At 33.4% G+C, this 17197-nt stretch overlaps 1 protein-coding gene across 1 annotated transcript in view; it reads right to left on the reverse strand.

The window, feature by feature from the left end:
* LOC133195685 (dual serine/threonine and tyrosine protein kinase-like) overlaps positions 1–17197 on the reverse strand; it is a 35456-nt gene that overhangs the window by 17088 nt on the left and 1171 nt on the right. Inside the window, exons 2-4 of the mRNA XM_061331591.1 lie at positions 9781–10301; positions 5762–6479; positions 4603–4755 (exon numbers count right to left, since the gene is read on the reverse strand). Coding sequence (XP_061187575.1) covers positions 4603–4755; positions 5762–6479; positions 9781–10301 — 1392 coding nt within the window. The remainder of the gene's footprint in view (positions 1–4602; positions 4756–5761; positions 6480–9780; positions 10302–17197) is intronic.

Genomic DNA, 17197 nt, shown 5'->3' on the forward strand with positions numbered 1-17197 from the left:
ATTTAAAATCTACACTATCCCAGGATGCTTCCACATAAGTTTCAGTTTTTCTGGCCCAGTTGTTCTTGAGAAGAAGATTTTTAAAGATTTTTCTTACATATTTCAATGTAAAACTTGGATTCCCTATTGTGGCCCTGCCCTACCCCCCGGGGTCATGATTTTTACAATTTAGCATCTACACTACCCCAGGATGCTTCCACATAAGTTTCAGTTTTTCTGGCCCAGTTGTTCTTGAGAAGAAGATTTTTAAAGATTTTTCTTACATATTTCAATGTAAAACTTGGATTCCCTATTGTGGCCCCGCCCTACCCCCGGGGATCATGATTTTTACAATTAGCATCTACACTACCCCAGGATGCTTCCACATAAATTTCAGTTTTTCTGGCCCAGTTGTTCTTGAGAGGAAGATTTTTTAAGATTTTACTTACATATTTCAATGTAAAACTTGGATTCCCTATTGTGGCCCCGCCCTACCCCCGGGGTCATGATTTTTACAATTTAGCATCTACACTACCCCAGGATGCTTCCACATAAATTTCATCTTTTCTGGCCCAGTTGTTCTTGAGAGGAAGATTTTTTAAGATTTTTCCTATTTATTTCAATGTAAAACTTGGATTCCCTATTGTGGCCCCGCCCTACCCCCGGGGGTCATGATTTTTACAATTTAGAATCTACACTACCATTGGATGCTTCCACATAAATTTCAGCTTTTCTTGCCCAATGGTTCTTGAAAAGAAGATTTTTCTTATATATTTCAACGTAAAACTTGGATTCCCTATTGTGGCCCCGCCCTACCCCCGGGGGTCATGATTTTAACAATTTAAAATCTACACTACCCCAGGATGCTTCCACATAAGTTTCAGCTTTTCTGGCCCAGTGGTTCTTGAGAAGAAGATTTTTAAAGATTTTTTCTATATATTTCAATGTAAAACTTGGATTCCCTATTGTGGCCCCGCCTTACCCCCAGGGGTCATGATTTTAACAATTTAGAATCTACACTATCCCAGGATGCTTCCACATAAGTTTCAGTTTTTTTGGCCCAGTGGTTCTTGAGAAGAAGATTTTTTAATGACCCCACCCTATTTTTGTCTTTTCTTGATTATCTCCCCTTGTAAGGGAACTTGGCCCTTTATTTTTACAATTTAAACTCCCCTTCACCAAAGGATACTTTGTACGAAGTTTGGTTAAAATTGGCCCAGTGGTTCTTGAGAAGAAGTTGAAAATGTGAAAAGTTTACAGACGGACGGACGGACAGACAGACAGACGGACGGACGGACGGACGACGGACAACAGGTGATCAGAAAAGCTCACTTGAGCTTTCAGCTCAGGTGAGCTAATAAATATATAAACATCTATGTTTACAATAGAGAATACGATAGATCAATATTCAAGGCACTGTTATGATTGTTATGATAACTTGCAAAGAGGAAATGAAGTATCTGTTTTTAGAAACATTAGTCATCATATAAAATTAATTCAACGTTTAATTTGATATTGTGAAGTCATCACTATTATTGATATGCTGTTGCAGTGTATATATATTACATGTACTTAATCATGTGATCAAGTTTGAGCCAATCAAAGAGCTGCGAATATTACAGAAAAAATAATAATTAACTATTAAATTATACAAAATAATATTTATAGGCCTTTTAAGAGGTTGGTCCATAGATATATTGGCTTCACAGAAAAGCATATTGACTATAAGCATGAAGTGCAAAGTCCATATGCTTTTCTGTAAAGTCCATATATCTATGGATTGACTGAATCAAAGGGCTACATTTGTTATATTATTTTCTTTGAAACAGAAAAAATAGAGACATGCTAATTAATTTTATAAGAATTTGTAAGTTTAAAAGACTTTTAACCATTTTAAATACATCTTTGAAATTTCCCTATGTTATTTGAGTAACTCAAGACAATATCGTAATTTAAAATATAATTTAGCACTTGATACCAAGCATTATCCAATCAGATTTATTGAATTACACGGTAAAAATAATATCGAATTGATCGACGCTTACATCTAAGTGATTTTTATTAACAGGGCTATAATGAAGGAAAATTGCCCATCCCTTACAGTATCCACCAATATCCCTATTCACTAGAAAAACTAATATCAAAAGATAATAACTGTTAATTTTAAACAATGCATATGACCTTCAATTTGAATTTCAAGTTTTAGCTGATAACTAAACTACTGTTCAAAAACTGTTCAACAGGTAAATAATTGTCCAATCACTGACAGAGTCAGACAAATAAACAACATGCTTGGAACTTCCTTAATTCACCCACATGCTGAAAAAGAATGTCCCCAATGCTGACATTCACATGTTGTATTTGACATGTGTCTGATCTCAGTCTACATTGTTTACTGTACAAAGCTCAGTTGTTAACACTGCCATGATAAGAAACAAATGGCCGTGATATGACACAAAGAAGGAAATTCTCCTTAAACTTCTGAAGCCTAAAGCAAGCAGTGCAATTTCAGTCACTCTACAGAAACAAGAGAAATGTGTAAGGTCCAATTGGCCAATGAAGTCCTAATAATATTGTACATGTACATAAATTGGCGTATTCAAAATTTAGCCTATAATTCACTGGGTATGGAGTTGTTGGCGTAATCATGAATTAGCGCTACACATGTCCATGCCGTGCATTGTATATATAAATGACTTATATTTCTTAGTGGTATTCATAAATTAGTGCATCTTTGTCTGCGCCAAAGCCGCTAAAATATGAAGCCTGCTTTTTTAAGTGCACATACAGTACAAGATATGACCAAGGATTCTTTACACTACAGAATGATCATTTTATGGATTCCAGGACACTACTTCTTTTCTGATTATTATATACAATTAAACCTCATTATCTCGAACTTGATGGGACCGAGAAAAATCTTTGAGATATCTGAGGATTTAAAATATCAATTAAAATACATAAATAAAGAGCAATTGGGACTTAAAAATTACTTCAACACATCCACAGTGTACGAGATACTGAAGTTCAATTCTATATATACAATCTTTCTTTTCTATTGCGTTGGTCACAGATTTGTTTGCTAGTGACTAGACAACTCTGTTAGTAAAGCACCTGTCTAAGAGTTCAAGGGGTTTGGTTCGAATCCTGGTCAGTTCCATTGAATTATCTCTCTTCCTGGTACATTTGGTGCCAGGTTTTAATCCTGGTCAGATTGCCAAATTTTTTCCCTACAAGTTTCACTATAAATTTTTAAATTATGTCACAAATTGTGTAGATCACCTACTTTTCCTTCGCAAAAGTTCTGAGGCTATCATATTTGTTTTGATATGCTGTGTATTTACACAAGCAGTCTTACCATTATTCATCTGACAATTATAAATTGATTTATAAAACTTCAGGTAGTCATGGTAGTTTTGTATGTGTGTCGATCTGCTTATTATATAGACATTTTTTTCCAAATCGTACTCATATAAATAACATTCAGCAGACATCATACATATACTATGTAGATTTTAATTGTGTCCCTTATCTACTGCACTCTTATATGTAATATGTTTTATTAGAGGAACTTTGGTACACAGGGCTCGACATTAACTTTTTTTCCTACTTGTCCATTCGGACAAGTGACCAAGACATTTACTTGTCCGAACTTCACTTGTCCGAAAATTTTTCAATAGAGATCTAATACTGTCAACTTGAAAACTAAAATAAAGTCCATTACACATGGCATGTGCTTGATTGACTCGTGATGTAATTGATAAATACAAAAACACATAAAACGAATTTTTTTCTAGGCTTTCTGTCCTGACAACAACATAAATGTCCACATTCGTTAAGTTCGTAAGTTCCATGCCTGTTCCGTAGTATGCAATTAGTGAACTTCGATCCCGATCGAATGTGAACTCAATTAACGATCTCTATCGGGATCGAAGTCCAGTTTTTATGTACAGCTTCCGTCTTGAATTTACCGATTAACTTTCAACAGTCGTTCTTTTTATTATTTAGAGACTCTTTTACATTAAAATGCACTTGTCCAATCGGACAAGTGCCCGGCAATATTCACTTGTCCGTAATTTTTTTTCAATGGTACCGGACAAGCGGACAAGCGTTAATGTCGAGCCCTGGTACATATAAACTACAACATGTACATAATATACAAGGAATACATTTTTTAAAATCTTAAATTTCAATATCCAATTCACAATGTTTCAGTCAAACTTTTTTTTGGTCCATAACTTACAGATATTGCAGTTTATTTGAATGTGTACAGGTATGCATGAATGAGGGACCCTCTGTGTGAATTCAAAATTAAACAACCCATTGGACCATATCAGGTTTATGAATCTGTAGAGGCCATAGCTTAACTCTCTATACCTAGGGTTGTCCCTGAGACCCTTGGGCCAGAGAATTTCCCCACCAATACTGACATAATCCCTGGTTATTCAAACCTGTTAGGGGAGGAACCCTAGACCCCCTTCTACTTTTTAAATGTCTCATCTATTCCGATTCTTAGGGAAACCCTGTATACAATATGGTATACCTGTATAAAGAGTCTCTCGATCAGTACATCTAAAGACTACACCAGTTTAACTATTGACTAGTTAGCTTAACTATCTTTACCTGTATAAGAGTCTCTTAGTATATCTATAGACTCCATCAGTTTGTTGGCTACAGCTTGGTTTAGGGCTCCGAGAACTAGTTCCTGTATCTGGTACGTACAGATCTTCAGGCCTTTCTGAGTCAAAATCTCTCCTTCTGCATTAAAATCTACACCTACAAATTACAAAATAAACTTGTCACATATATACCGGTATCATGTATGTTTCCATTTCTATTTGTTTTCTCTGTGATAACTCTTTGAAAGTTAGTTGAGTTGATTTCTTGATTATTCTACCAGAAAGTAAATTTTGAAAAGCAATAGCTCAGAAGCTAAGGAGGCCTAATATGCATGTAAATCTCGTGTGTCTGTCTTTGTGTCTGATGCTCAGGAGGCCTATTATGCATGAAAACCTCGTGCGACTGTCTTTGTGTTTGACGTCAGTGGGCGGGGACTATTGAAATTGACATGGGAGGCCTCGTGTAATTTAAATCTAAGTCTACATCTTTAAAATCTAAATTTACAATTTTATTTCACAATAAAATTGAAATATAAGGAATCACTGTCTATAGTTAGTAGAGTATGCTAGGGACATCAACGATAGTTGGAAACCTGGGATAATTTATGCATAATGGGCTTCCCGTTATGCAAATTATCCCACGTTTCCAAATATCGTTGATGCCCTAGCTGGCATACTCTACTAACTAGACAGTGATTCCTTAAATATTTGTATGTTATGTTGACTATATTATACCAATAAAGGAAAGGGGCACTACATGGCATTAGAAACATTCCTTGCTATATATAATGAGAAATGTTTTGTGAAGAGGAATCACAACTAACCAGTGTGTGCAGGTCAGTGACCAAGTTAATGTTGGAGGAAATCAAATGACACCTCATAAACTGGCACAAGGAATAAAAGAAGAGATTTTAGCTATTATAAAACCAGTACCTTTTCAGCAGGGCTGAAAACTCTTTTTTTAAATAGATTTTTTCAAATTTATAAACATTAAAAATTATCAATATGGCAACTATTAGACTAGTAATTCTGTGAGCCAGCTTCATGCACTGGTCTAAGATAAAGTAAGCACATGTACAAAATTGTACTTTCTATAGGTCTCCAAGTGTCAGGTATATTTATACATGTGGACACTGAAAGTCAGACTTTCATTTTCCATTTACCTAGAAATTCGTACTCCTCTGCCTTTCTGATCAACTGATCCCTCATGTCACCGATTGTCTCAGCGATCATTTTCCTGATTTCATCCCCCTTTTCAACAGCTATGGCCATTAATTGTTTAAAAAGCTCTGTTTCCTTTTCTCTGGCAAACTCTAGCTTTTTTGGGGTAATTAGCATGTCCCTGGCCATGTCAAAGGCGGATATGATGAACATGTTGAGACAGCGAGCATGAGAATTGTTTAATACAGTGGATGAGTTCACTAAATACCGTTGAAGAATCTGTTGCACAAATTGTAGGAATTTCTGAGGAAAGAGCTCAAAATTTTCCACAAATTCACTGTCAACTTCATAATAATCTGAAGTGATTGTATGTCGCATGCTTCGGACACCTGGCGAATCATTCAGGTAACCGATTTTACACAATTGTCTAAACACTTCCGAATTTGACTGAATTTTTCTTGTAATCTCTTTTGGCACATTTGTATAATTAGGTTCTGGCATGACCCTATACACAGGTTCATCAACACTAGAACTAAGATTATAACTGTCTTTTTCCTGAGTTGCTCCTCTTTGTTGCCTCTTCTGGATTTCCTCCTGACTGGTAGGAGCGCCATCTGGTGGATCCAGATCATAGTTTTTTTGACCAGGGGGAGGAACTCTGACAAAACAGACTGGCTGATAATGGCTGACATTGGAAAGTTCCTTTAAAATCTGTACATCCTGAAAAAGTCAATTATGAGTGAGTTAATCCTGCTTTGATATTTGACTTAGAATCATGCAATTTACTAATAAAAGATATAATATAATTTAAATTTTACACTTGTACATTAATTACAAGCATGAATAACACTATTCAATTTGAATTTCCATGATAACTTCTTTATAATTATCTTCAACTAAGCCCCCCTCTCTTCTAAAGCCATGCTTTTCATTTCAGATTGCTCAAGAAGTTAAAACATAGGTAATCAGAGATTACAGAGCTCACCTCAAGGAATGTTGTCTTTAAGTAAGGCAAAGTCCAACACTAAACTAATAATCTAGGAGTGTGCATCCCTAGATGCAACATTTATGCAATTTTGGTCTGATAGGGCTTGCAGTTACTTGGGAATAGACTTATCTGAAAACTTAAAACTAGTCACTCATTCAGAAAATGTAAGTCAAATCCAGCATCCGAAGCAAGTTTTGAGATTGTTCGTCCCTTGACGCATCATCCATGCAAGTTTGGTTCAGATAGGCCTTATAGTTACTTGGAAATGAGATCTGCTCCAAAAACTTTAATCTGGTTACTCATCTGGAAAATGTAGGTCAGATCCAGCATCCGAAGCAAGTCCAGTAGTGTGAATCCTTAGATGTATCATCCATGCAAGTTTGGTCAATATAGGGTTTATAGTTACTTGGAAATGACATCTGCTCCAAAAACTTTAACCTGGTCACTCATCCAGAAAATATAGGTCAGATCCAGCATCCGAAGCAAGTCCAGTAGTGTGCATCCTTAGATGTATCATCCATGCAAGTTTAGTCAATATAGGGTTTATAGTTACTTGGAAATGACATCTGCTCCAAAAACCTTAACCTGGTTACTCATCCAGGAAATATAGGTCAGATCCAGCATCCAAAGCAAGTCCAGTAGTGTGCATCCTTAGATGTATCATCCATGCAAGTTTGGTCAATATAGGGCTTATAGTTACTTGGAAATAAGACCTGCTCCAAAAACCTTAACCTAGTCACTCATCCGGAAAATGTAGGTCAGATCCAGCATCCGAAGCAAGTCCAGTAGTGTGCATCCTTAGATGTATCATCCATGCAAGTTTGGTCAATATAGGGCTTATAGTTACTTGGAAATGAGACCTGCTCCAAAAACTTTAACCTGCTCCAAAAACTTTAAAGGTGCATAGAAACAGATTTGAAGTTTATATTTCCTCAGATTTCCTGTATGGTATCACAACTTATATGTTGCTATAGCATTTCACACGAAAATAAAATTAAAAACTTATTTAATCTGGAAATTACTGAAACTACGAATTTTGGGAGGCGTTTGATTAACACATCCTCGCACTTTCACAATTTTTAACTTTATCCTTAATACTTAAGAAAAATAGCAATTTTGTTGTGTATTAATGAATAATATTATATCTATAATCCAGAAAATTCAGAGTAAAAATGTGCGAAAACAAAACCCACTCACTTAAGTATTGTCAGCCCGTGCTCAGTGTTGTGTAATTGTGTAGAGTTTAACAAATTGAATACACCCGTGAAACATAAACTGTTCTTGTACACAGGGCACGAGCTCTGTTGTTATTAATATTAATGTTTATGTTTCACCGGGTGTGTTCAATTGTTATACTCTGCACACACCACTGAGCACGGACTGACAATACTGGTGAGAGGATTTTGCTTTCTACATTTCTACTCTGACATTTCTGCATTATAGTTTTAATATTTTTCATTAATAAACAACAAAATTGCTACTTTTCTAAAGTAATAAGGATAAAGTTAAAATTTATGAAAGTGCAAGGATGTGTCTATCTAACGCGTCTAGAAATTGGAAGTTTCAATAACTTCCAGATAAAATAGGATTTTTATCAAAGGATGACTGCACTTAAGGACCTGCGAAAATTGCGACAAAATAAACTTTTAAAACAAACATTTTTCTTTTAATTGCACGAATGGTCAACATCTAATCTACAACTTTATGTAATTACATTAAATAAAAGTATGTATTTACGAAGTACGAAGCTGTTTTCTAGGGCGGGGGTCATCACAATTCCTTGAATTTCCGTACGATAATGAGGACGCCCACTTTTCACTGACTTTATACATAGTCAGCGCATGTTTGTCTATTGTTCTCCGTTTAACAGTAGTTGTATATTTGCATTAATAATGTTGTGTCAAAAGGAGATTAATAGACAAACATGCGCTCATGGTTTAAACGAGAAAAAACTGCCTCTTCTTAAGTTCGCTCTCCCTATTGTAACCAAGGGCTGTGACATGTTGAATATTATAATTCACCACGTGATTTCCTACCTCAGGTAACTCTGTGAATACTAAATTCCATCACGTGACTTGTAAAGTAGCATGTTTTGTGCTAACTAGGACAAAGTGCTCGAACACGTTAAATTGTTAGACATTGATTTAAAAGATTCTTTACTTACATGGACGTCGCTCATATTGTTAATTTCGTTTTTGAAACCTCTGAAAATAGTGTACTTGTGCAATACAGAATAAAGACGGAATGGGAAAGAGTGCATGATCTCGTATTTTTTAATATATGTCAGTGTTATTTACCTAGTCTAATTTTAGACCCATTCTTGCAATATTAGCTCCACCTCTCATGCATACCTAATGTTTAATCAAGGGCAGGTAAGGCTAAATTCTCTATATTTGGAAAGAGTAAGGGCAGAAAACATAGAATCATTTTATTGTATCACAGTCTAAGATCATTTTAATATTTAAATTCGGTTCGAAATTGACAGGATTCTTTCATTACCCGGTAATAAATAAAAATAAGATAAGATTATGATATAAAAGCAACAGAAGCGACCGAAAAAGACCCAAAACCCGGCGTTAAGTGCAGTCATCCTTTTCAATGACATATGAAATGCTATAGCAACATAAAAGTCATGAAATTATATAGAAAATTTGAGTAAATATTAACTTCAAATCTGTGTCTAAGCACCTTTAACCTGCTCCAAAAACATTGACCTGGTCATTCTTTAGCTGAAATTGCAGCATCTGAAACCTTGACTGGTACAATGAAACACACTAGAAGCATCCTCCATGCATCTCTGACTAATATAGGCCATAGAAGTACTTGAAAAGAAAACTGCTCCAAAAACCTTAACCTGGGACACTGACGCCGACACCGATGCCGACACGGTATTACATAAGCTCCCCCAACTTCGTTGAGGTGAGCTAAAAAAATACCAAAAATATCATTTAAAGACAAAACACTGTACATGCCATTGTGTTTATCATATCAATAAGCTCAGAGAAACTTTCAATGAAAACTAAAAAAGTATACCTTTTCTGGAAGAATCTCATCCTCGTAGCAGTAGATAAGAATGGGGGACACTTCCTCTACACAGTCAGCATACACCCTCCTTATATCACAGTGGGGGGAGGAGGGGGACACAATTACCCTGGCTCCATGTCGAAGGAGAACATGATTCAAATTCACCTCCAACAAAGCTAGTCCAAGAGCGGTGTCCCCAATCTCATTATCGTTTATCTCTAAATCTTTCCTTGGAATCGTCTTCCAGGGTCCTTTATATGATTCCAGATTATCCACAAGGTCATAATCATCCGGAAGTTGGAGACTAACAGATAAATTGTGTCCGTGTTTAAATCGCACCATCCGGTAATTGCCATTTTTTTCAGATTCACTGTATTCTAGAGGAAACAGGCTTCTGTTGAAGATTTCGTTGATGAGTCGACCTTTGGTGTAGATGTTCTGACCGAGGATCACGATCCCTGGGGGTTTGGTGGCCGTCGACAAAACCTCCTCCTCTTCCTCCTGGAGAAGTTCCACGGTAAAAAGTTGTCCTGGAAATTTAGAGGAAAATTGGTTTTCACATATTTATCAATTAAAATATGTATCACATTTAATTTACATTAGAGACAAACAGAAGAAAATTGTTTTGTTTTTTTTTTTTAATGTATCTGTAGCCAATATATTGACTTTTTTATAATTACAAGAAACAGGTATGCCTTATATCAAGGTTTGCTATAACATGATTTCTTACTGTATAATTTGCCAATTCAAACCAACATAATTTCTCTTCTCTAATATTTGATAAATTAAAGATTTAAACTTAATTCTATGACTAATAATAAAATAAATAATTATGATATGTTCATCATTTTACATGTAAATAAATTATGAACATGTTATAATTAATTTTTCAAAATTCTTCAATATTCAACATAAATCAAGATTGTCATTTAAATTACTATGTACGAAAAACTAAAGAAAGACTTTCATCTTTTTGAGAGCATTAAATTAATTAACATGAATATTATAATTATATGCACATGTTTAACAGCTAGTTTTCAATGAATTGACAAATTTTGAAAGTTAATATTTATCATGTTTATTGTGTAACAATAACAAAATTAGATTAGAATATTCCTGATCAAATGCACAATATTACACATGCATACATTAATAAACTATGCATTTAATTTTTAAAACGATCTTATTTTAAATTATCAAATATATTTCTTAAGAAATAAGCACTGCTTTATACTTCATACTCTTTTCCATTTGATATAAATGCTACATGATTGTATAGTTGTTGAAGAAAATCAATATGGGACTTTAAACTTTACAGCAAAGGGTCATTAACCCCATAATCATGATAATATTCAATACTGTGAACTCCTAGCTGTGTCCTTGCAAATAATTTAAAAATAAATTATATATTATTTTGGATTCTATAATTTTTTTTTTCAAATGTTAATCTGCAAAATAATTTACTCTAATTCTGATCTTCATACAAATTTTTAAGACATAATTATGAATAATTTCTCTAATATAACATTCTAATTCCTATAAAACAAACTGCATGACTGTCATGTGATATACAAACAAGCAGTTCACGCACGTCCACGATTTTCACTAATTATTGTGTCGTTAGAGTAGATTAACTCTAAGAGGAGAAGTTACCTTAAGAGATCTGACTCTCTATAGTCATAAGATTTAATACAAGGATTACATATGCCCAAAGTCACAAGACCTGCACGGGCCCCCACATGAATGTAATTCCATGCATGCAAGGTCAACATCAGAACTTCTATAAAAAGTACACAATGTTAATTCATTAAAAGCTTGTAGATATATGTATATTAGAGAAGTCGAGTAAAAACAAAGAAAGTGTGAGCGTCACGAGTGCGTCCGTCACCTGCAGGACTTTCGGTAACCTTGAAAGACAGCAGACTTCATCGGGGTTTGGGAAAATGAAATGTTCATCCTTATCTTAATATCATTTAAGGCTTAATATCTGAACTTTCTTTTTAAAACATTGACATGATTGAGAGATTAAATAGCAACTTGAAAGCGTGCATTATAAGAAGGAGGTGCTTTCTTAAGGAATGCAATTCATTTTGCAGCTCTGTTCTAAAAATTGTTAAAAAGAGATTTATGGTCAGAAAACTTTTTGGTGTATACGCATATTAACACAATAATACAAGAAATTTTACATTTCTGATCAAAAGATTAAGTTTTTCTGCTCCACTTGTTGCACATTTTTCAGACACAATTTACATCAGATATGTAAAAATTAGGGTGCATGTTTTTTATTTGCCTAGGTAAGCATTCACCCATTATTTTCAATCTTAACCAATAAATGAATAAATTAATATACATCTGTACATAAATCAAAGAAGGAAAGAAAAAATTGCGGATAAAAATTAGTGCAATTATGGCCTCGTCAAGATTTAAGATATCTAGCAAAGATAAATCAAATTATATACATCACTTTAATTCATATTATTTTTATTTTCTATTCATTTTTTTTTATTTTTATTCAATGAGCATGGAATTAGTACTTATGGACAAGAAAACTTAATTTAATATGACTATAAGGTTTATAATAACCTCTTTTTAAATTTGTTTTTCCATTTCACACACATTTACAAATGGTACGCCACTTAATAACTTTTTAGCATAAATAGTTTTTACTTAAAGTAAGACCTAACTAAAACTATCCACTTTTCAATTTTTTTTTTACATTCCTTTGGTGCTTACTTAGCTGAATTTGCTATTGAAAAAAAAAAACAAAACTTTTTTTCACCTGTGTCCGCCTAAATCAATTACTATAGTATATAGGTAAAAGACCTGTGGTTATAATATTAATTGTCCAATCTGTTGTCCAGCATGGTGTCAGCTCTAGCATACATGTATATCAATAACCCGATAATAGCCCTAAATGTCTGTCATGGTACTAATCCATTAAACTTTTTTATATGTACAAATAATGTTTACCAGTAGTCGTTTATGTTTATTTAGCAAAAAAATCATTTTCTGTAATAAAAGTGTATCAGTTACTGTCAGTACGAGAAAAAAAAATTTGGGCATTATTTGAAGGAGACAATGATTATTCTGGGGGACACTGAACTCAGGATAAAAATAAGATATACACAGCTCTATTTTTATTCCATTCATCATACATCAGGTACATATTTTGACAAGCATAACCAGAATACACAGGTGAGATAATGTATTATCTGACAACAAATATATGGTGGTCAAAAATGCTAATGACTGCATGTTCACAGATCAAGTTGATAGGGTTAAGGGACGACCATTTGATTCTGAAGAGGGGGGGGGGGGGGTGCTGGCAGATTTTGGAAATAAATAATTTGTCCTCAAAAATGTTAAAAATAAATAATCTGTCCTCAAAAATGTTTAAAATAAATAATCTGTCCTCAAAAATGTTGAAAATAAATAATCTGTCCTTGACTAGCATTGCTAGACAGATTATTTATTTTCTTAGAAAATAAATAATCTGTCCTTCACTGGTGGTAAAACAGTACACCACCCCCACCCCCACCCCCACCCCCCCCCCTTTCGAAATAGAATTCTGGAGTTTGGTTTTTTGTTTTTGCTTGTCAAACCTTTTTAAGAGAAGAAGACAATAAACTATCTGTCCTTGACTGGCATGAAATAAAAATAATCTGACTCAAAAAATTTTTGCCAGCCCCCCCCCCCCAACCTAAGAATAAATGGTCATCCTCTTCTTCCCATATACCGGTATCAGCTATATTAATCAATAAACCTCATAATTACGATCATCTCCATGCTTATCAAATTTTTTGTTACAGACTGTCGGTTACAAATCATTTCAGTTTTTTTCCCCACATACATTGGCTCTTATTTCTTTGATATTAGGGTGGTTATTTGGTCCCACTCCAAATGTGAGAAAATAGACTTACTTGCATAAGCCCCTCCTCCCCCCCCCCCCCCCCCAATTTTTTTTTTTTTTTTTTTTTGTGACTTCCATTTACAGTTCTGAGTAAAAATGAAGTAAGAATAATTTTAAAAAACAAAGTTAAGCATGTTAATTAAAGACTTTTAAGCTTCAATCAGATCTGTCTTTTAATTTTCTCTATATTTTATAACAACTAAAGTTTCCAAGGAATGTCTTTCAGGTCAATTAAGGTCCTCATAGAGCAATATATAGAGTAAGATACACTTTATTAATAACAAAGTACCAGGGACAGATGATTTTTCTTGTTTAATACATGTATAAACATAATTCGTTATATCCATTGAATTCACAATATAAGACTGCGGAACATTAACTGGCAAAATTGGAAATTAACTGGCAAAATTGGAAATATGCAGCTTACATCATTTCCGTCTGTTACAATCAAAACCTTTAATGATACACAATGGAATGGGCGGGTACAATTTGGCATAGATGTCCGAGAAAACACTGGATTGAAATTTTAGTTTGAAAATCATTTTCAATCCACCTCAGCTACGCTAGAAGGCAATGGGTTACTGATTGACCCAGATGACAAATAATTTCAATTTCGGAATATTTTGAAGTTTAAATATATAAATCAGAATTTCTGACCAGTGTTTTTAAAGAAATATAAAGAGACAAATATTTGATTTCTGTTAGGTATGTGCATGCATGTGTTGGGGTGGGGGGGGGGGGGAGGGAGGGGGCTGAACGATCTTGGAAATAAAAAAGAAAGTTTTTTTAGTATGGACAATCCCTCCCGGTTTTTGATTGTCAAACATTTTTCAGTGAAGACAAAATTAAAGACGTTTAATACCTCTTGTCATCCTAGAAATAAATATATTTTGTCATGTGAAGGCATGATCTGACTCGACAATTTTTAACCCCCCACCCCACCCCCCTTTCTAGTATCAAATAGCCATTCCCTGAAAAAATAATCTCTGTCTTCTATGACATTTACCTGTCCTTAAAATTATAAGCTAAAAACTCATATAAACAATGATGAATATGAATTACAAACAACATGTATTTGGGAATTGAAATTATTTATCTTTTGGATTCACACTCTGCATTTGAAAACAGCTGAGGTGGATTGAAAATGAATTTCAAACTAGAATTTTAATCTCATGTTTTCTCAGACATCCGTGCCGAATTGTACCCGCCCATTTCATTGTCTATCATTAAATGTTTTGACTGTAACAGATGGAAAAGACGAAAGCTGTATATATATTTCCAATTTTGCCAGTTAATGTTCCTTAATGCTTTTATTTTAAAGCCACAAGAAATGAAAACCACTTTGCTGTATATATACATACATACATACATACATACATATATATATATATATATATATATATATATATATATATATATATATATATATATATATATATATATATATATATATATATATATATATATATAAGCATCAATTCATTACAGAATGATGCAAAATTTGACAATAAACTGCTTTTTAAACTTGAAATTTTGTTAAGGGTAAATATAGTCACTTTAAATCCCAGATAAAGTTATCTCTCTTATCTAAAGGTCAATGAACTTTAAATCCTTATAACAGTGGAACAATTTGTTGTTTTTTTCTCATTCATATTTTTTTCCAGCTTTAGTCTGGAATTCATCATGCACTTAGGAATTACATAGCTAGAAATCAACTTCCAGAATTATTTTAGGAATAAAAATATGACTTCCTTCCTTAAGCTTAATAAGAGAGGAGCTATCTATCCAGTGATATGAAGAGCTCTTCTTTTTATCTATATCTTTTTTTTTTTAATTTATTCATGAATAACTTGGTTTGAAGTTTTCAACAAAGGACAATACATTACAAAACACTAAGACAACTAATTTAGTGTAAAGCCATCAACTTTGAAGTTGATGAACTTGCAGCCAATGGAGTTAATTAAATTCACAGGGTTTGACATTAACTTTTACAATTTAAGTACTGGATCAATCGAGCTACTTCTGATAATTTCTTATAATCACTAGCCCTGACCAAACTTGCTAATTTAATTCTTACAATGGAGAATTTTAATGAGGTATCTTTCAAAACTATACTTATTAAAGACATTATCTTGCATGTGTCAATATTTTTGACAGACTGTTCGATAGGTCAACTGAGTCGAATTCATTGGGACATTCGAGTATTATAAACCTTAAAGAACAATATTCAACAAACTTTAATAAAATAATTATCTTAAATATTAATAAATCAATTTAAAACTATACTATACATAACTATTTATACCATATTGATACTGAACTACTGTGACAGTAAGTTTCGAATTCAACTTGTCAATTGCCATGATTACAGCCCTGGCTATATAAAAATAGCGATTGTGTCTTGCAGGGATTTTTTTTCTTCACTCAGCAATGGCTTCAGAGAAATAAGAACAATTCTTTAAAAGTTTTTAGATTTTTTATTTGAAAGACTGAAATGGGAATTTAAGTTATTTTATCAACACAACCAATCGGTCTAGTTCAGGTACATTTAACCGACCGGACCACTCATTTACAAGACTGGGTCGGTCGGACGTGCCTAAGTATCAAACCCTGGTTCATAAGGCAAATAATAAGGGTGGCATTAAAATGACATCTGCCCTTTCAGCATGTGTTTAATGCATAGGTACCTGCAGACATTTTTTATATATATACTTAAATAAATATACTTCCTACTGAATCCTACATAATTAGGTAGGGGGTATATTTTTTATTATAATTAAGAAAAATAATTAATATCAGGTGCCTTAATTAGTGGTTTAAATTAATGTGCATTAAAGGAAAGCCATTCTGACAAACATGATAAGCCTATATCATATTTAGTAATTAAGACTGAATGACAATATGTGTCTTGACCAGTGAGTATAAAAAATAACAACATTATGTTAGCCCCAGTGGTCTGGGTTTGACCAAGATTTGACCAACATTCTACTCCCTGACATTTATGCAAATTAAAACAACATATGACCATGGTACATAAAAAATATGTAAATCTGGATACTGGCAATTTTTTCATGATTTGAGCATATAACTTTAGAATTCATCTTACATGTGTATAGTGTCTTTAAAATATTTATTTTTAATTGAAAAAAATGCTGTATGAGTGTTAATTGTTTTGAAATTATATCAAATATCATTTTATAATTAAATATGGAAGGGATAAAAAAATAATATAATAAATTAAAATAGAATCAACATGTTCAGCATGTTCGAAAGACTGAATTTAAATGCAAGATTCTTTTTCATTTTATACCACTGTGCGCCAAAATGAATCTACATGTAAGTCACATAAGTAGGACAATACATTTTAAAGGCTATATTAACCATAATTAAGTCAGAATATGTGATCTAGAAATAGATGGTACAGTATATCAAAGTAACAATAAATTCATATATATGCAGTTATGTAGATGTTCAAAATCCATTGTGCTACCATTAATATTGAATTTTTACAATATG

Source organism: Saccostrea echinata, unplaced genomic scaffold (genome assembly GCF_033153115.1).
Source record: "Saccostrea echinata isolate AGI-Se365-2 ecotype Australia unplaced genomic scaffold, CSIRO_AGI_Sech_v1 ptg000029l, whole genome shotgun sequence".
Classification (NCBI taxonomy): domain Eukaryota; kingdom Metazoa; phylum Mollusca; class Bivalvia; order Ostreida; family Ostreidae; genus Saccostrea; species Saccostrea echinata.